The 21,595-nt window shown below is 35.5% G+C and overlaps 1 protein-coding gene across 3 annotated transcripts; it reads right to left on the reverse strand.

The window, feature by feature from the left end:
* Positions 1-8,034: 8,034 nt before the first annotated feature.
* LOC121384458 lies at positions 8,035-18,492 on the reverse strand. 3 transcript variants are annotated; one of them, XM_041514859.1, is made up of 7 exons: positions 18,305-18,492; positions 16,122-16,184; positions 12,917-13,431; positions 12,148-12,257; positions 10,492-10,584; positions 9,099-9,342; positions 8,035-8,181 (listed from the first exon to the last, which is right to left on the reverse strand). In XM_041514859.1, the coding sequence occupies exons 3-7, from the start codon at positions 13,071-13,073 to the stop codon at positions 8,063-8,065; spliced, it is 723 nt and encodes a 240-aa protein (XP_041370793.1). In that variant the 5' UTR covers positions 13,074-13,431; positions 16,122-16,184; positions 18,305-18,492; the 3' UTR covers positions 8,035-8,062. The 3 variants fall into 3 exon arrangements, with proteins under 3 accessions (XP_041370793.1, XP_041370795.1, XP_041370794.1); XM_041514861.1 differs by lacking the exon at positions 18,305-18,492 and having other exon boundaries at positions 12,148-12,254; positions 16,122-16,236; XM_041514860.1 differs by lacking the exons at positions 16,122-16,184; positions 18,305-18,492 and having other exon boundaries at positions 12,917-13,688.
* Positions 18,493-21,595: the final 3,103 nt, after the last annotated feature.

Raw genomic sequence — 21,595 nt, forward strand, 5'->3', positions numbered from 1 at the left:
AAACCGATGGTGCCAGACCAGACCAGTCGACCAATTTACAGCCCGGAGCCCGAAAGTAACCCGGAGACAAAACCAAAACTCGGATGCTAATGCCGAGGTGTATACTGTTCATATTTAGCATAAAGATACACCTCGATATGATGTATTTAAATATGTAAAAAATATAAATGTAGGACAAACAATTTTTTTTTTTTTTTTTTTTTTTTTTTTTTAGAAAATATCGCATTTTTTATGTTCGGGCTGTACATAATGAAATCTGTATGCACAGTGTAAACAAACGCTCTAATTTACGACAAGGCGCTTCACTTTCATTAACCTGACTTGTAAAACAACATAAATGACTTGAGAGTATAATCAACTTTTAAACTAAATATATTTCTATTTGCATCAATAGAACGAAATGGGGTTATAGTATTTTTCTCTCATAAAAAAGTAGCATATTATTAGGCCTATTGGTAGGGTGCGTTAGAGTAAAAACGACCACTCACGATACCCAAGTGATAATTTTCTTTTCTTTGGTACAACGTAATTGGTCAGTTTTGTAATTTTAGATGGGAAAGTCTACTTAATCAAGGGTTTTACAGCATTATTTACAGTAATGAAGCAGGGCGGCTGATAATGTCCATTAACATTGTACTATAGTCGCGACAGGTTACGCCACAATACCCTGTGATCTTAAAAAAACTGGCACGTATTTTGTACGTATGTCTAGACTGTGGTAATCACTTACCTGGTCGATACCCTGCAATATACACCTGCCAATCAGGAATCATATGTGCAGGCCACGGAAAGAAAGGACCAATTAACTAAAACAACACTCCGATTCTCAAGTCAGCCCGTGGATGAAACATAATAGTTATTTCGACACCGACAGTAGTGGTTTATTTTGTATTGAACTTCGTGTTACTTTGGGGCTTCGGGCGATGAGGAACGTTTTTGTGACGTATTCCGCCTGAAGATTAAAAACATTATTTTAAATTATTATTGTTTTCTACACGTTTTTTTAAAAACATATTTAAATACATCGTACTGAGATGTATCCTCATGCCAAATCTCATGTTTGTATATGCCATATTTAATTACTTATTGACGTTTCCTTCTTCGGACGGTGAATACAGATTTTGTTATGTAGGCCTATATATATACAGCCCTAACATGAAAAATCTTTTTTTTCCCAAAAAAATAAATAAATAAAAATTTCTACATTTTTGTTTTAACATATATAAATACATCATGCTGAGGTGTATCTTTGTGCCAAATATGTACAATGTACACCTCGGCATTCGCAACCGAGTACTGTTTTTGTCTCCGGGTAACGTTCGGGCTCGGCCGGGCTGTAAATAGGCCGACACCAAAGTACTATGCGGTGTTCGTGTCCAATCTTTTCTTTTGCGATAAAATACACGCGTCTTTCTTCGGATACAATCCTTTGGAAAACCATAAAAAGACAATCCCGATCGTTTAAACTGTTTATTTTTACACCCAAAGGCCGCGCAGTACGGCACTGTTGGACTGAAAAGATCGTAAGCCCCTTACTCCATATATAAACAGTTAACAACAATGGAAGAGTACAGCGGCTCTGACGTCACTTCCCTTTTTTTCCGAACGCTCACGAATAAATATGCATAAATCGTACTTTGATACTGATTAGCGTAATTTCTTCATTTTAAGTTAACTACACATATTTTATTGTTATAAAGTTATTTGTATATTATTTTTATATCATTTTGCTTTTAAAATGAGCTATAATATGGTCTCGTGTCATGTTTCCTTTAAAGGGGTAGAGATACTCTGACTATCTTTGTTGTCTCTACATATATACCTGAGTACACACACCCAACTGAAAGTAAATATCTTCAGGAGTTTTATTTTAAAACATTTTGTTGTTTAATATGACATATTGCATTTGTACAAAACTATATACAATATATATGCTTTTTGAGGTGTACATTATATTAGGTTGCACTGTAGAAACAACAGTTTCAGTGAGGTTGTCAATTTATGTCAGAATACACCAGACCCTGGTTGTCATAAAGACACATAGCTGGACACTTTTTGAAAAATGTATGTTATCAGTATAGGTAGTACTAAACCAAATAACTTGGTCAAAGTTCGAGGTGCACCCAACTTTTGATAGAGAAGTGAACACCACAAGTCCTGTGATTGATTATAAATGTGAGTGTGTTGGTTGTAAAAAATAATAGTTTTATCTGGGTAAAAAAAATATGCAATTTTATTTCATCTAATACTAATGTGTCAAGTTGCCTTGTGCTTGAAACATGTATGGGGTACCTGTGAAAAAAAGTACTCGAATTTTGTGCGGAACTAGGGTAGTCATAGACGCTACCTGTTATCTCAGAAACGAGCAGCTTGACCCCCATTTTTTTCTGATTCACTTTAAGTGTGAGGGGTGGTAGTATTTATATCCGTGGCGTTTATGTCGGTTGATACGTTGCAGGTAGGAGTTTTAGCCACATATGTTACTATTGTCGTCTATGGGATTTGATTTGGTACTATACACCCTATAGACTGTGTTGAGGAAAGTTTATATGGGGCCATGCATGCTCCCCCAGAAAATACATGTCAATTTTTTTTAAGCTTGGGCAAGTAAGGGTTTCGACCTCCAATACCCTCCCCCTGCATATGCACCCGATTCCTCTCTAAGATTATATGTCAAAATTACCAAATGTTAGACATACAACAGCAGATGGAAGGAAGGATAGGATATGTTTTATTTAACGACGCACTCAACACATTTTATTTACAGTTGTATGGCGTCAGATGATTATTAAATCAATATGCTCTAACTTTGATGTCGTTAAACAACTCCCCACTAACTTTATCCTTTCCAAACGAAAGAATATTTATTTAAATTTGTCGATATTAACACGTAAAATTAAGAAGTGAAAACGTTCATCGTCTACTTTAGTATATTTTATTTTAAAAATATATACATGATTAATGTGTTACTAGTATACAAACAAAACTTTGAAAGTTCTACTAACACTTTATAAAATATTAATTCTGAAATACACATGCAGGAAGGTATGATTGTCGATAATACGTTGTCAGGATCAAACCGGTTTTAACGAAAAACTCTAGTACCGTATCCTCAACCGAACGTTCTTCGTACAGCGCAAGATTTCTCTTTTAATTTTTTGAGACAAACCCTACAATTTGAAATCGGCAAACACACGTGTTAACTGAAACTGACAACAGGCTGTCGTTTCTGCTTTGCCGAGCTATGGTGGCACAGGCGACGAATCAAGCGTATACTTTTGACGATCTCCGTTCATAGCGAACACACACGAGTTTTTTAAAAGTGCATTTGAGCTTGTATTTCATATTTGTACATGATGTTATAATATGGTAACCAGAGACTGTAACTTTAAATCTCTTAAATGGTATGTGGCCCAACATTTTCTTGCAGGTAGATTAAATGTGAGTACGTGCCACACTTTTTATTGGTGTAGAGCCTACTGCCTGAGTTTGTTGATACACTGCTTATATCAGTTTTATTAGTAAACTTTAACATTATCGACTATATATATATATAGGCATTGGAAGAAAATGGTTTATTTAACGACGCATTCAACACATTTTATTTACGGTTATTTGGCGTAGGACATATGGTTAAACACGCTCTCTCACAATTGGCTGACCTAATTATTGACCTAACAAGGTATTATATGACAATATATACATTTGATTTGTACCTAAAAGTACTTTATTGAACCATCTATATAACCACCATATCACACTTATTATTGATATTTTATAAAAATAATTGAATTACCGTTTATGGGTACGGTCCATAATTCGGAGAAAAATATCGGCTATTTGGAGAGCAGAGGTGTGACATATTATTTTGAGTCACGTGACGGGCATTCCCCGAATAACCGCAGTGTCAAAACGATTTACGAAATCGACCGTCCTCTGCGACGTAGGGTAAATAGAAAAACAACAACAATGAAAATAAGTTATTAAAAAATAATAAAAACATGTACTGAATGATAATAAGCTGATACATTAATTTATTTTAGTAACAGAAGCATGTTAAACGTCGACAACCCCGACTAGTTAGGCCTTTGCATGATCATCTATAGGTAAATGTATCGTTAGTCATACGCGAAAAATTCTAAACATCTGGATCATGAACACCTTCATTTTTCACCGTGTCAAATTCAATATTATGCAAAATATGCCATAACAGTTGACATGAGATAGGAATTGAGATAGGAATTGTTACATACATTTTCTTAAAGAATACTCTGAACTAGACGGCCGGTGTCCATAACAGTTGACATGAGATAGGAATTGAGATAGGAATTGTTACATACATTTTCTTAAAGAATACTCTGAACTAGACGGCCGGTGTTTATATACTATATGTGACTATATATACGAAGGCCGTGTATATATATAGCCACCACTAACGAGGGCTGGCTATATTCACAGCAAAAATGTATATAGGCGGTAAATAAGTACATGTATTTGATTGATCCATATTACTGAACCATCTGGAACAGGAGGAATACATACTAAGTACTGTACGAACAGTGCATTTTTTGAACAGGAGAGCGGGTGGGTGAGTATATGAATTTAACGGACCCTTTTGTGTACGTTTTCCATAGATATATGAATAGCGTCATATTGTCCCTACAGTACTAACAAAAAATTTATAATAATAAATAAATAAATAAATAATAATAATAAAAATAATAATAATAATTAATAAATAAATAAATAAATAAATAAAAATGACAATTACAAATTATCAGCTGCTGAGGAGGTTGATTAACTGAAAGAAAAACTAACTACGGACAGTACACAAACTAACAGGGCTTGAACTTAATAATTTTTCACTGATTGCAATTTTGAGGCTGCTTATACGTAAAAAAAAAAATTAAGTTAATTTTAGAGCAAATAAATATGACTAAAAGGTTATTTTGCTGTATTTAGTCACATTTCAAATGCTCAAAATTGCAAGGGCAATAAAACTCAAAATACTTTTTTTTTTAATAGGCTACTAGTAAAGCTGAGACCACACCCGGGTCCCCCTCTAAATTTATTTAACTTTTCTGTAACAACCACCCCACCGCGACATGATTTTACCAACATTATAATACATGTAATACTACTACTACTACTACTACTACTAGCCTACTACTACCTTTTTGAGGTGGAGGGGCGGTGTTTTACCTGGAGGAATTTTGGCTATAAAAATGCAAGATTAACGTGTGCGCACACATGCACAGACGGCAGACTGAACTTGTCCCTGCATGTAGAACTGGATTCAACTGGGTTAAGTAATAAGTAGCCAACCTTTGGAGGACAAAACATGCAACAGTACACTGTTTTTTTTTAGCTATATATTAAAACCGAAATACCACTTTGTGAACCTGTCAAAATAATTTGCACACTCGCCTGATAATAATAATAATAATAATAATAATAATAAATGGTGAGTTCATGTTCCAATTTTTTATTATTTTATTTCAGCGTATTCACGGTTATTTTCATCATGAAATAATATATTTTTTTATTATTTGTCATGTATATAGCCGGCCCTCATTTGCCAAGTCTCTATATACACGGCGATCGTTTATATCAAATCCAAAAATACATTATACGGTTGTCGTATATATAGCCTCATCACTACGAGTCTGTTTTTCCGTATTTTAAATATCTCATTTAAAGAAGAGTTCCAAATTTTAAAACTGAATCGTGTCATGGAATTCCCTCGATCGTAGTTCAAATAAAATGTTTAGGATCATACAATAACTAGGTTTGGTATTCCAAATGAATGTAATTTCCATTTATAATGCATATTTAGAGAAATAAGGCCCACTAAATCCGTGATTGAGCTCCTTTAAGGACCACACAGATAATGAGGGAGGAAACTTCATGGGCTACTCTTTTTCGATTAGCAGAAAGGGATCTTTTATATGCACTATCCCATAAACAGGATATCACATACCACAGCCTTTGGTGTACCAGTCGTGGTGCATTGGCTGGAGTGAGAAATTATAGCCCAATGTGCCCACCGACGGGGATCGATCCCAAACCGACCACGCATCAAGCGAGCACTTTACCACCACGCTATGTCTCGCCCCACAATAGGAACTGATTTGGTCTATTCGAACTTTCACCTGCACGATCAGTATAACTATGTAGGTCAGGGTTATACTATATTATTGTGTATTTCACGCTTTTTATAAGTGATCTCCTCTAAACCTAATTTGATACATCTGGCCACAGACCACAATTATTTACGCTACATAGGCTATATATATTTCTAACACCCCAGCACGAAAAATACATCGGCTATTGGGTGTCCAACTATGGTAAGTGCAGACAGTAAATTCCCAAACAAAAATTGCAAGCTTAATAAATAGCTGGTAACAACCTTGCGGCAAGGTAGTAACTACCGCGTTTCGAGCTAGTATTTGGAACCTTTTTACAACCTTGCCGCAACCTTGCGACGAGCTTCTTGCCGCAAGCTTGTTGTATGCTTGCGACGAGCGTCCTGCAAGCTTATTCAGTTTAAGCTAGTATTTGGAACCTTTTTACAACCTTGCCGCAACCTTGCGACGAGCTTCCAGCAAGCTTATTCAGTTTAAGCTAGTATTTGGAACCTTTTTACAACCTTGCCGCAAGCTTGCGACGAGCTTCCCGCAAGCTTATTCAGTTTAAGCTAGTATTTGGAACCTTTTTACAACCTTGCCGCAAGCTTGCGACGAGGTTCCCGCAAGCTTGTTGCAAGCTTGCGACGAGCTTCCCGCAAGCTTATTCAGTTTAAGTTTGTATTTGGAACCTTTTTACAACCTTGCCGCAAGCTTGCGACGAGCTTCTTGCCGCAAGCTTGTTGTATGCTTGCGACGAGCGTCCTGCAAGCTTATTCAGTTTAAGCCAGTATTTGGAACCTTTTTACAACCTTGCCGCAACCTTGCGACAAGCTTCTTGCCGCAAGCTTGTTGTATGCTTGCGACGAGCGTCCTGCAAGCTTATTCAGTTTAAGCTAGTATTTGGAACCTTTTTACAACCTTGCCGCAACCTTGCGACGAGCTTCCCGCAAGCTTATTCAGTTTAAGCTAGTATTTGGAACCTTTTTACAACCTTGCCGCAAGCTTGCGACGAGCTTCCCGCAAGCTTATTCAGTTTAAGCTAGTATTTGGAACCTTTTTACAACCTTGCCGCAAGCTTGCGACGAGGTTCCCGCAAGCTTGTTGCAAGCTTGCGACAAGCTTCCCGCAAGCTTATTCAGTTTAAGCTAGTATTTGGAACCTTTTTACAACCTTGCCGCAAGCTTGCGACGAGCTTCCTGCAAGCTTGTTGCAAGCTTGCGACAAGGTTCCCGCAAGCTTGTTGCAAGCTTGCGACGAGCTTCCCGCAAGCTTATTCAGTTTAAGCTAGTATTTGGAACCTTTTTACAACCTTGCGACGAGCTTCCTGCAAGCTTGTCGCATGCTTGCGACGAGCTTCCCGCAAGCTTATTCAGTTTAAGCTAGTATTTGGAACCTTTTTACAACCTTGCCGTAAGCTTGCGACGAGCTTCCTGCAAGCTTGTTGCAAGCTTGCGACGAGCTTCCTGCAAGCTTGTTGCATGCTTGCGACGAGCTTCCCGCAAGCTTATTCAGTTTAAGCTAGTATTTGGAACCTTTTTACAACCTTGCCGCAAGCTTGCGACGAGCTTCCTGCAAGCTTATTGCATGCTTGCGACGAGCTTCCCGCAAGCTTATTCAGTTTAAGCTAGTATTTGGAACCTTTTTACAACCTTGCCGCAAGCTTGCGACGAGCTTCCTGCAAGCTTATTGCATGCTTGCGACGAGCTTCCCGCAACCTTGCGACGAGCTTCCCGCAAGCTTATTCAGTTTAAGCTAGTATTTGGAACTTTTTTACAACCTTGCTGCATGCGTTTTACCCAATATGAAATGAAATAAAAAAACATTTTTTAAACTGTAAATATTTATCATATATTAAAGACATTTTATATTTTTATAGCACAAAATTTCTTTAGCACTTTATCTCAATTTAACACACTGCTTTCATCTCAATGTCATCATGTCATTTTTTTTAAATTTCTCCTTGCACTAGCACAATTCGTGTTGATTAGGTTATTCATATCTGATTCACTCATGCAGGCTTTTCCATCCTTTTTGAACTCCCGAAGGGTGTACTCTAAAAAGAAAAGAAAAGAAAATCACAATATTTTGTTTCTGCAAATGAAGAAGAGACATTTATTGTGTAACCTTGTTCATGTGAATAATTATACTCATTTATACACCCTCCAGGATAACAAGTTATGACATAGTAAACTGATGAATATATACCTATTTAAGTAATTCATAAAGTGTTAGCTATCCTAAAATCAAGTGTCATAATAAAAAACTTTTAGCAAAAAACAATAAATAAAAAAAACAAGGCAAGTTAATTTTAAGCAGGATCAGCCACAATTTTAATAGCATTTGTGACCAATTCTGACATTATGCATGCAGCTTACAGACAACTTAAATTTAGAAAAATATTGCAGTAATGTGCATGCTAAGTGTTATTGTTTGACTATCATTTTGATCTAATCAAATAAAAAATAATAATTGCACAAACATTTTTCGTAAAATATTAGTTGTGTAGTATATATCAATTTGGATATTTTTCTACATATTAGAATAAAGCGTATTTTGTACCAACATGTGCAGGGTACAACATTTAAAAATCTATGGTCACGAGTTTTATACTTGGGTGAAGTAACCTATGAGTTGCACCTACCTAATCATAACACATTTAAACTATTGCTACATTGGTGGTTCAAATGTATTTAAAAACAAACTGATTCTCACTGTTAGTACTGATATATGGTACTTTTAATTTGAGAATGTAACTGTTCACCACGTAACCAATTGACCATTCAATTGACCCTGAATGTGTCAGATAAAACAATGCAGTACATGTCTATGTATTCACAGAAATATACACAATACTTCCTGCATCAGTTAAATACTAGTATGCTTCAAAACTAGCTTTTCTTGTTATAGAAAATAATTCAATTGAGTGACACATTGACCACAAAACACTATGATAGAAAAGTATATGTGTACCTTTAATTGCAGCAATTATATCTACATCCAACTGTCGGCTGTCCATGCCACTGGCCTTGTTGACCGCTCTTCTTGAACCTTTGGCAGAAGATATCGCCAAAATATCTTTGCTGAACAGCATGTCCAGCAACACATTCATCAGTTTCCTAGGGTTGATCCCTAATTGTTTAATCAAACTCATTTGCTGACTGGTGACAAAAATCTGGTGATCAGATAGTAGTCTGAATTTTTTGGCACCAGTGTCCTGCAATGATAAAAACAGTATTAAATATAAATATACACCAGAAGGGACACACACACACACACACACTAGTAACCAGTAAGGGACATATTTGCTCCAGTGTTCTCTGAATAAAACTACCTTATTTTTGCAACATTGCAAATAAACCAGTATTTTAAAGTCCTAACATTGCCATCACTACTAAGATTGTTTGGACCAGCCTTTTTTTAAGACTTAAATGACATATTAAAATAATTTCTTTGTTAAAACATCAGTGTCTGATGCAGTAAAATCCAAGTCTGAGCTCCTACAAACATTGGGGCAACAAGTAATACATTGAATCAACGTTCATATACTTGTGTTTTTAAAGTTATTTTCACGACCTGTTTGAAGATTGTTCTAGCATCAACATAATTGTGATATTTTACTATTCGCCTGTATGAATCTTGTGAATACATTCATTGGTATTATGTACAAGGATGCTAAAGGCATCGAAATGAGTGATGGGCTATGTAACCAATATACAGGTTACCACAAAATACAGACATGCATGGTAACCTTTAGGTTATCACAAATTTATATTTCCATTATAAATACTATATTAGAGCAGCAACGATACAGTATTGTATTGCGATATGAGGGCCACCACACGATACATCGATTAATCATTTTTGGTTTTCAGTACAGCAGGGGATGTTGTAACTGCCCAGTGGTCTGCATTGAAACCTAAACACATTAACAAGAAAAATCTACAATTAACTGCATTGAACAAGCATGTTGTTTATTTTTCTGAAGACTTCCCATTTGTATTTCGAAACAGTTCAATTTCATTTTGTCAGGTGACAATAGAACTATCCTGTAATACAGCATGTCTCATTATCGATGATTGATATGAAAAGATATGAAAGGCTAAAGATCGTGACCCAAGTATCGGGACACGTACAGTATCGCAACAGCTCTAATGTATATCCAAATAACATTCAATTGATCGAAGTGTAAAGTGGTGTACTCTTCTTTAATAACATTTTGTGGAGAATAAAATACCATTCTAGACTTTCTTGACATGTGGTAACCTGAACGGCCATTCTCAACTTATTTTGATGTCTGTGCTATGGTCAGTCACATGTTACAATAGCAGTATATAAGTTCATAAACTAAATAGCAACAACTTACACTTGTTGGCGATGATACAGCCAAATTGTTCATTTCTTTATCAGAAATATTCTGATAATTAGTGTTTGTCATAAGGTTCTTTCTTGGGAGTTTCTAAAAATTCAAGAAAAATTCAAATGAAAATACATTATTACGGTACATTTATAAGATTTCATACACACTGGTTACAAGCTACAAACAATTTAAATGTAAACAATGGAACTTTTTGAGAGAAAAAACATTATCTACCGTATACTGCCATGTATTAGCCGACTTTAAGACTTTCCAAAAGAAGAGAGTCGGCGTATACACGGAGGCAACAAATTGATTCATAAAATTCCGATCGAAAACACTCCCGACCCAGACCCTTACAGCCTTTCACAGATTATCTAACAATAATTTGTGCACAGTATAAATAAAACACTGCATCACGCAGTATTATGTAGTTTTTTGTTCTTTAATGCATTAATAGTTTGATGAATAATAATAAAAATTATTTGTTTTATTGACATTTCAATGGTAAAAATGTGCTCCGCCATCTTTATTTGACACCTCTGTCTATATTATTTTGTAAGCTCTTATTTGATTGGATCACACAATTTTGTGTATACAACAGACATGGACAAGTCACAGAATCGTTTCTTTCCGAGTCGGGAAACAAGGATTAAACATGCCGTAATGAGTTTATTTGCTGTCCAGTGAATTATTAAATTACTTATGTGCAGTGATATGTTGTTACAGCTTGAATTGTTTATTTTCTTGTTATGATTTATCAGTGCTAAATTAGTTTTGCACAGCATGGAAGACATTAAGTACAGCATTGCGATAATTATTACTGTGTCTGTAATAATTAAAGGGGAAGAAAATATAATGAAAAAGAAAAGTCTATTTGTCAACAGTATTATTGAAATCAATACAATGTATAATTGGACAAAAGATGACTTCAGCTTATACACGAGGCCGATGATTTTGTACTTGATATTTAGGGTCAAACTAAGAGGTCGGCTTGTACAAGGAGTCGGCTAATACATAGAAAACAGTACACAAACATATTACATTATATACAGTGTTTTCCAAAGAAATTTGGAATATCATGGTAGACTAAACACTTTTGGGGCATTTTTACCATGATCACAGCAGGGTTTTTTCCCCATTAAATAAAAACGTAAATGTAATTAATGTGCTTGATTTTATAAGTGAATGACAAAATATGTATCAGGGGTTAATTAATTATAAATTTATAGAATTAGTAGCATATGAATAAGTAAATAGGTTCTTGGGGTAGCACCCACATTTCTGACACATCAGTCAAAGTTTGTGTTATATGCAGCAGAGCTAATTATAATTTCATACATAAGCATATTAGAATACAGAATCTAGTGTTTTCTTCTTAAATGTGATATTTACATTTGAGGAATCATAGAATTATAAATTAATATTTATTAGTCAATGTTTAAAAATATGAAAAAGTGAGAAGCAAATGAAAGCAGGGAGCATTTTGTTCAGTATTATGTTGCAAGTTTCAGAGATCACTACACAATTTTAAAACATTAAACAGTAGTTGACTGACTAGAAATATTGCTAAGATTTTGAAAACAAAATGTTCCCTGGAAAGTTGTAATTGTGTTGAAATTTAATGTGTTAATGGAAATAATTTATTTCACATGTTAACCTTACCGGTGTCACATGATGTAAGGTAGGCAACGATTCCAATCCATTCTTACTCTCTAGATGTCTTGTCAGATCTTTTAGGAAAGAAATTTTTGTTGGGGTTGCATTCAAGTCTGCTAAAATATAAGACAAAATATTTATGAACTAAACATCAACAGTGCAACAGTATGACATGTTCATGGCAACACCAACCCAAACATATTTGAATTTTTTGTTTAAATAGTCAATTTATGGTAATAGTAAACAATAAAATAACTTTAAAACATGTTGCTTCACTGAATCTAAATTTGTAAATGCAACTTATACTGGATAGGGTAATAAACATGGGAATCATTTTAACGAGACTCACACTTGAACTTGATATATTTAATAAGTAATGGTAAAAACTTTTTATTAAACATGCAGAAAAATTAATTTCTACATCTGTCCCAAATGAAACACACTGAGAAAAATAAAGTAAAGCTACTTTAAATATTGTAATGGTATTCTTGTCTCTTCCATGTTAAGGAAGATAACACCAAAAACCCATTGTCTGAATTGCAACATGGTAAATTTTCTTCATTTTTCTTATTTAACAACAAAATGTATATCTTTACTAAACATAATGGGGGGGGGGGGGGGGGGGAAAGAGAAGTATCACTCTTCTGATATGGGTTACACAAATTTTAAATTCTCATGGGTTGAAAAACAATAACAATTGACCAACATTCTGCATTAAGTCATATCATGCCACAAGTTATACCTAATATTGACCATAAAATAATTTGAAATTCACCTGGTGCACCAGCTTGTTTCAAAATTTGAACCTCTCTCCTCAACATATCCCGTTCCTGTTTTATTGTTTCCAATTCATCTTGTAGTTGTTGTATTCTGTCAAGGGGGGTCTGAAGCGATTCTATGATGCAGCACTCTGGAGGCCTTTCATCTTCCATATGGTACCATCTAACAACAACTGGTAGCTTTGACTGATCAGAGGAGGAAACACACTGTAGTTTGTATCATTGTCATGCTGTGGCAGGTATGAATCAGCTGGATTTTCATGGTCTAAAGAAAAAAGAGCTGGCATTTCTCTACGTTTTGAAATAATTGAGTCAGCAAGAAGTATAGCAGCAGCATTTTTTCTCTTGTCCACATCCAATTTTTTCTGTCTTGCCTCCTTTTTTTCTTTGTTTAATTTATCTTCAGCAGAGTAATTTTTTTTAATCTTGGAAATCTTCTCCGGTTCTTTGTCAAGTGCCTGTCTTTTTCGGGATGTTGCTGGTTTGGTTGCATCAAGTGAACTTGAACTTTCTGCAATAAAAAATAATCTGATCATAAATATTTGTAAATATTCAATTAACACCCTGAAAATACTAAATTAGTTTTTGACTTGTTCCAGTTGAAAGCACCGTATAATGAACTGTTTTAACAACACTTCAGCACAAAAAGAATACAAATGAAAGTTACAAATCTGAGAAATAATTAACAGGGTTGGGCCATTCCATAATATTTGGTCCAAAGGTGTGGAAATTTCAAAATAATCTGTTAAACTAAGTTTTTATTATAGCTTAAAGTTAACACTCTTAAGCACATACAAACATACTTTTATTGCCAATTTACTTGTGTTTTATGGGTTGTAATGAAATTATTTGAATTTCAAAGAATATTTTTGCTCTCACCATCAAGAATCGAAAACAAAGAAACTGGATGTTCAGGGGAGCATGTTCGAATATTTAACATGGATTTATGTAGATACAAAAATACTATTGTCAATTAATTCTGTTTTGACCAAACAGTGAATTATTGATAATCCACCAATTTAAAGAATATTGTATTTATACCAAATGTTCCATTTTGTGAATCTAAACTGTTGTACACATACAATAAACATTGTGTCAAAGAATTGTTCAAATACAATGTGCTGCTAAAATGTTATGTTTATTCCTTGGCAGATACAGGCAGGGGTTGAATTTTGTTTTTTTACCACTATCCCATAGGAATAGTGAATTTAAAAAAACCACTATGCTGTCTAAAAATGTACTATCCCTTCAGTTATTAATGTACCACTAGTTTACCTGACTGCTACGTCGCCCTGTACAACATTGCGTAACAAACAATTATTTATATTCCAATCTATGCATTACTGCATACTAGGTGGAATTGCCGGCAAGTGCATGAGAAAGGTCTTAGTAGCGCGAGGATTTGTTCTGCAGAAAAATGTAGCTGAAGAAAAAGCTGTTCTGTTCGCTTGTCGGTTACGCAAAATTAAATCCACGCGAACCGCAAATCAGTTATGTCGTGACCTGTAGCCTTTCAGAAATTAAAATTGCAAACTTCACGATTACAGGAAGTTTTATTCACACAGACTTACTACTAGTATTCCAATAGACCGAATGGTATTCCATTAAATGTTTTAAACTGATTCTTAGATACTTAATGCACAGCATCCTACAAACCAGTAAACAACAGTTGTAACTTGCGACCAGTCTAAACTAAAATGTTCAGTATAGAGTCGAGCCAAAAGTTTTTAAAAAATGTGCACATACTGCTGGGGACGGCTAAATTATCAGCTATTTTATCTCTAAGGAATATATAGAGACATAATATTGAATTGCCTCTAATTTTACAAATGTTGAAAACGATTTTAATGTAAACAGAAATCCAAAAGTGTCACAAAAGTTGAAAAATACTAACATCACATAATGAGCTTTAAAAAAAAAAAATTGGGAACGTCACTGTAGTATAGAGAAAGTTGCAAGGTCACTGCAAAACGAAAAAAAGAATCTGGAAGTGTTCTGAGAAACTGGACAGTTGTTTTTTTATATTTTTTATCTGCTGTATACCAAATGTTACATATTATCTAATTATAGCTGTGCCAAATGGTAGTCTTTTATTTATTTTTTATTATTAGTCTTGTGAGTCATTCTTCAGAGGGACCGGGAATGGGCATTTCCCTCCAAATGTATCTAATGGGGCTGATATTTAGTCCTTTTACAATATTGTTAACTTTAGCAAACATTAAAAAGAACTGTTTTATAAAGCGTTTTCTTTTGTATTTAGTTTTAACTTCATGTTTGAGGTAAAAATTATGTACTTAAAATATAATTTCAATGTAACTTTTAGGGAACCGATCATGTAACCAATGGGTTACCCAAATATAATTCATGTAACCGAACAATTGGTTACCTAGGTACAAACCAGATGAACCAACTTTCGGTTACCTCAGATTTCGAAATATTGTTCCCTGATGTAATTGATATTTACATGTTGAAGATAAAACTTGGGTTGGGGGAATTCAAACAAATTGTGTCATTGAGATTTTTGCTAATGTCAACCATCAACAGTTTATATTAATATACATTGCTGACACTTTTTTGCCTATCAGATAATGATGAACCCAAATATGTTTGCAGATGTTTTTTTTTTTTAAAGTTAACCTTTTGAGGTCACCGAGCTTTGTAATTCTTGCGACGGAGTGTCACGAAGCGTAGCTGAATGTGGGTGCTGTCGGATTTCTTTCTGTAGTGTATTGGTGATTAATATGTGGATTTTTTTTAATCAGTTAACTCAAAAATGATCGATGTAAAGGTATTTGACGTCAAACATAGTTTTGTTGTGGTATTAGAGTGGAAATCTTTGCCAACTTTTTAGTTGTCGAGAATTGCCAAAAAAATACATAGGTTGGTCTCCGACTGTAATGAGAGCGTGTTTATGTCATATGTCCATCTAGCTCTCTTACAGTCAGAGTACTACCATACCTGGTTATATACTAAAAAAAATTCTTTGGCAGAAACACTAACCATATATATTTTTTATAAATGGGGGGGGGGGGGGGACAACGACGGAATGAAACAAGGAACTATTGCCTTTCTCTTATTATGATCTATTGGAATATTATAAAAATTATATCCACTAATTTGAAAATTTTAGGGTATGTAATGTTACCTTTTATATTGTGCCCTCTGGCAAAAAGCCTGTACATACACAATAAGACTACATACCTTTCATTGATGTGGAGCTGGATGCAGTTAAAGCCATTTTGTCCTTCAAATCTTCTTTCGTTCCTAAAACAAAATAATATATGTAGTAAGCCAGACAAAGTATTTGAAATACATTTATATATATACTCTTCAAAAAAAGAAACGCAAAAGGGTACAAATGGGTTATAACTCCGATTTTATGTTTCCTACCGGTTCATGCTTTGTGAATATAAGGTCACTGCATGTCCCAAACACATTCCCACGGTTACATTCGATAAAACGCAGCTACTGTACAATAAAGTTCCAAAATGTGAATATTCGCAAAAACGCAGCCACGTGCAAACCATGTCACCACTGCACGTGCATTGTCTGCACGTGCAACATGAACACCGACAGTATAAAAGTGCAGGGTCTTCGCTTGCCTGGCCTCTGTATCTGGCCGACAGTTGACAATCCAGGACATGCCACGTCTCGGTGAACCGCAGAGAAACAATGCCATCGGCCGACTAGACGCAGGCGAATCCAGAACGGCCGTTGCCAGGGCATTCCATGTGTCCCCAAGCACCATCTCCAGACTGTGGGACCGTTACCAGCAACATGGATCAACACGTGACCTCCCTAGATCCGGTCGACCACGGGTCACTACCCCCGGGCAGGACCGCTACATCCGGGTACGCCACCTTCGGGAACGATTGACTACTGCCACCTCCACAGCCGCAGCAATACCAGGTATGCGCAGGATATCCGACCAGACCGTACGGAACCGCCTACGTGAGGTAGGAATTCGTGCCAGACGTCCAGTTCGAGGTGTCATCTTAACACCACAACACCGTCGACTCCGACTGCAGTGGTGCCAGATTCATCGACAATGGCCTCAACTGCGATGGAGACAGGTGTGCTTCAGTGACGAGTCCCGATTTCTGCTCCGACGTCATGATGGAAGATGTCGCGTGTATAGGCGTCGTGGTGAACGTTATGCGGCAAACTGCGTGCAGGAAGTGGACAGATTCGGCGGGGGTAGTGTCATGGTGTGGGCAGCCATCTCACACACTGGCAGAACTGACCTGGTCCACGTGCAGGGCAACCTGAATGCACAGGGCTACATTGACCAGATCCTCCGGCCACACATCGTTCCAGTTATGGCCAACGCCAACGCAGTGTTCCAACATGACAACGCCAGGCCTCACACAGCACGTCTCACAACGGCTTTCCTACAGAACAACAACATTAATGTCCTTCCTTGGCCATCGATATCACCGGATTTGAACCCAATTGAGCATCTATGGGACGAGTTGGACCGACGCCTCCGACAGCGACAACCACAGCCCCAGACCCTGCCCGAGCTGGCAGCAGCCTTGCAGGCCGAGTGGGCCACCATCCCCCGGGACGTCATCCGTACTCTGGTTGCTTCAATGGGCAGGCGGTGCCAGGCAGTTGTCAACACACGCGGAGGCCACACCCGGTATTGACTCCAGATGACCTTCACCTTGGTGGTGTGTCCTATCACTTACTCACAATGGACTAGCGTGAATTGTGAACAATCCTGCAACATTTGGTAATTATCGGACTCACCATTCAATAATTAAATCAATTCTCCAAATGTTACGACAATGTGGTTTTGCGTTTCTTCTTTTGAAGAGTATATATTAAAACAAGCCTAATAAATATGTATTAATAATAAAATATGAATTTGTTGTAACAAAAATATTGGCTCATTATTTGTTTACAGGTAACTATATACCTATACTGTTACAATAATGTAAGACCAATTGCTAAGCTTTTTAAGACCAATTACCGGTACAAAGCTTAATTTTGGTGGGTTTTTTTTTTTTTATGGCTTCAGTTGACCCAGTTCAAATTCCAGTATTAATTTGGACATAGTCAAACTCTTTATGGACCTTGGACTTTTTCTTATGTTATCACCGTAAATAAACATATTGTAAACGTAATAATATATATATATATATATGCAATAAACAACTAGCCTTCCTTTTGTTTCCTTTTTAAGAAACAAGAGAAAACAAAATGGCGTCCGGTGATCGTATATTTAGTTCTAGTTTAGAGGATTTCTTTTTATGGTTATAAAATAGTTAAATGCACAAAGACAATTTATATTTAAAAAAAAATACTTTCTGCTTATATATAAAAAAAAAAAAAAAAAAATAATAATAAAAAACCCCTCACAAAAACGAAAACCCACGAACCTTTAGCAATTACCCTTGCTGAGTATGGAGTTCCTGAAAAGTTGGCCTTCACGATTTCCTCAATTTGATAATCTTCAAATTCTTTTCTTGGACTCAAAATCGATTTGTAGTTAATAACACTGTGAAGTCCATCCACTAACCATTGCAAAAGAACGTACATAATGAATAGCAATTAAACAACTAGGCAAATGGCGTCTCGATCTATACAGTCCTATTAGTATTACGCGCGCAAATATTGCCAAAGCGTTGTCAGCCAATTGTGATGTCGTTTTGAAAAAGAAAATAAAAACATCCAATCAACTGCTTCGTTTTATCTGGGATGCAGTGGGAACTTTTCATTTGTGCATTTCCGGTTTGGTTCCACAGAAAAAAAAAGTGCTAGTACGCTAAAATTGGCTCACTTAACAAAATAACTAGCTGTATAGAACAGAGACCACAAGGCTGTTAATTAATAATATGGGCATTGGAATACAACCATGGAGGATGAAAGTAGGATCTTTTCAACCGAGATCGCGTATTCTGGCGTCAAGAATGAAAACGATTCGCATTCCGGTGCTTCGAACCATACAAATTTTAATGGTGATTATGGCTCTCTTAATAATAAGTGGTGACGTAGAAAAAAATCCTGGTCCTGATTGTAATGAACCAACAAAACAATTTACAACTAAGAAGAGATATAATGCATATGTTAACCAGGAAGACCCATGGATTTCTGAACCGAAAACAAGCAAATGGAGATTGAAAAGAGCGAAGACAAATACAGTTCAGAACATTCAAAGGTCTGACAACACTGATCAATCTTGCACACTTGCAGTGGGAATCGAATCAAATACTACCCATGGTTCATCAACAAGTATTGGCCCTGCAGTTTTCTCATGTAATGTATTTAAAATTTTAATGAGCTTTTTGTCTTTTGTCTACTTTTAAAGGTTTACCATCAAAGCAGCACTTGAATAGACTCCATAGTTACAGTAGGATGATTCTGATGAAACTGCCTTGGACAAAATTAGTAGTCATGTAACACCCAGAGCTAGCTCTGGCACTCGCCAAATTCGCCAATTGCAAATTTGAAATACAATTGGCAAATTTAATTTTAATTTTGCGAAATAATTTCATGAAATAAATTATATTTTGTGAGAAAATAACTGAGTTTCTGCCATTTTTGAAGTTTAGTAGGATAATTTGGCGAAAATTTCTGCTAACCCAGAGCTAGCCCTGAGACTTTTTATTTTGTTATTAAAGTACATTTATTCGCTGATTTATCCTATATCCATTGATTTTTAGATTTCAAACATTATATATTGTGTGTACATATTTACAGATAAAAATCATATTATACTGTTGTTGTATTTCCAATATAATATATACAGGCAATATATTCACATTAATAATAATTTAACGAACAGTCACACTGCATATACTATTGATGTGCTATGGTTTCTTATTATACTGTACTATATATACTTAGCTGAGGTTCAAACGCTGAGTACGGTATGTTGATTTCGTTCAGCTGACAGAAAGCATAAACAGCTGATAAGGCATTGATATCCAAAGGCAGAAAATTACCTAATCTTTGGTAATTAATAATAAATAAACAGAAGAAGAAAAAAATACTTCAAAACTATAATAAATATATTTATGGGGGGGGGGGGGGGGGGGGGCGAAACAACTCTATACAAATGAGATTTTGGTGAAAACAACACTGCGTTAATAAGACTATAATGGCGAAACAACGCAGGGTTTTGAAATAGTTTTTAGGGCAAAATGACCCAGAATATATATTATACATGTGAAAAGTTCCATTTCCAAAAATAGTATATATTATTATTAATATATATTATATTCATTGAAGTCATTTTGTTGCAAAATCACTATAATCAATCGAAACATTGGAACTTGGCATACCTGTACATGAGCCCCTGTACATGACGTTTTGAAAAATGAATTCGTCATGTAAATATATGTGTAATATTCCATTACATGTATATGTGTACATACATGTATATACAATATACTGTTATTTTGTATTGATAGCATCATGCATGTAGCTGCAGAAGACCAGGAGACAGTGTTATGGATGATGCAAAACTTGTCAGCCAGCTACTGAGGTTGATTGGTAAGATTTTGAAATTAAATTATTTATATGTCCTCATAATCACAGGGGCGGGATGTAGCCCAGTGGTAATTAAAGTGCACGCTTGATGCACAGTCAGTCTAGGGTCGACCCCTGTGGGTGGCTATATCTAGTCTATATGCAGCTCTCTACATTGCGACTAAGTTTTGTTGCATATGCAACAATGTTTTTCATTTGGTGACTAAAACATTTCATATCCAATAGCCGATGATTAATAAATCAATGTGCTTATAGTGGTGTCGTTAAAAAAAAACCTAACTTTAAAATCATATTCACATGTCAGATAAATTATTAAAACACATGCAGAACCAAATCCCTATTTTGTAGGTTTAGAGCATGTCATCTGATCAAACATTTCATACCATGGTCATCATAAACATATACAGCCATTTTACTTTGAGACAAGTCTATAGATACAAATGTTAGATATAATTTCTGTTGGATTGTAAATTATAATAATAGTACTGATGAAATGAAAGAGCACAAGTTATTGACAATGATATGAAAACACCTGATATTTTTTTTACATTTATTTGTTATTTGTACATGCATATATATATACACACACACACACATATATATATATATATACACACACACACACACACACATACACACACACACGCTTATATTATATATATATATATATATATATATATATATATATATATTTATGTTAAAGTGGAATACATATTGTCTTCTAATAGGTGGTGTCCAAATGAACAAGTTGAAAACACTGATGACGGCGGCATTAATTGGTATGATGGAGCTGATAGTGAACATTTACTTTGGTATGACTGCGAAGACCAAAACCTAAATGAACCTACAACTGATGAAGAAATGTATAAGAGACAGGATGACTCCGAGATGGATGACAGCCTAATATATGATGGTGCTTCTATCGCTGTTGGACAGAGTGCTTTATTAATCTTGTCATTTGTTTTTAAACATTGCTTGACTGGTGAATGCCCCGCAGATCTACTAAAACTTGTATCATTACACTGTTTGCAAGCACTTTCAGTTCATTCTTCTTTGTACAAGTTTCGTAAATACTTTTGTGAACTAAAAACATGTCTCAAGTTCCACAAGTACACATGTACTGTAAAAAATGTGAATATCTTTTATCTCACAGTGATGAAGCTTGTCCAGTTTGTAAC

Source organism: Gigantopelta aegis, chromosome 10 (genome assembly GCF_016097555.1).
Source record: "Gigantopelta aegis isolate Gae_Host chromosome 10, Gae_host_genome, whole genome shotgun sequence".
Classification (NCBI taxonomy): Eukaryota; Metazoa; Mollusca; class Gastropoda; order Neomphalida; family Peltospiridae; genus Gigantopelta; species Gigantopelta aegis.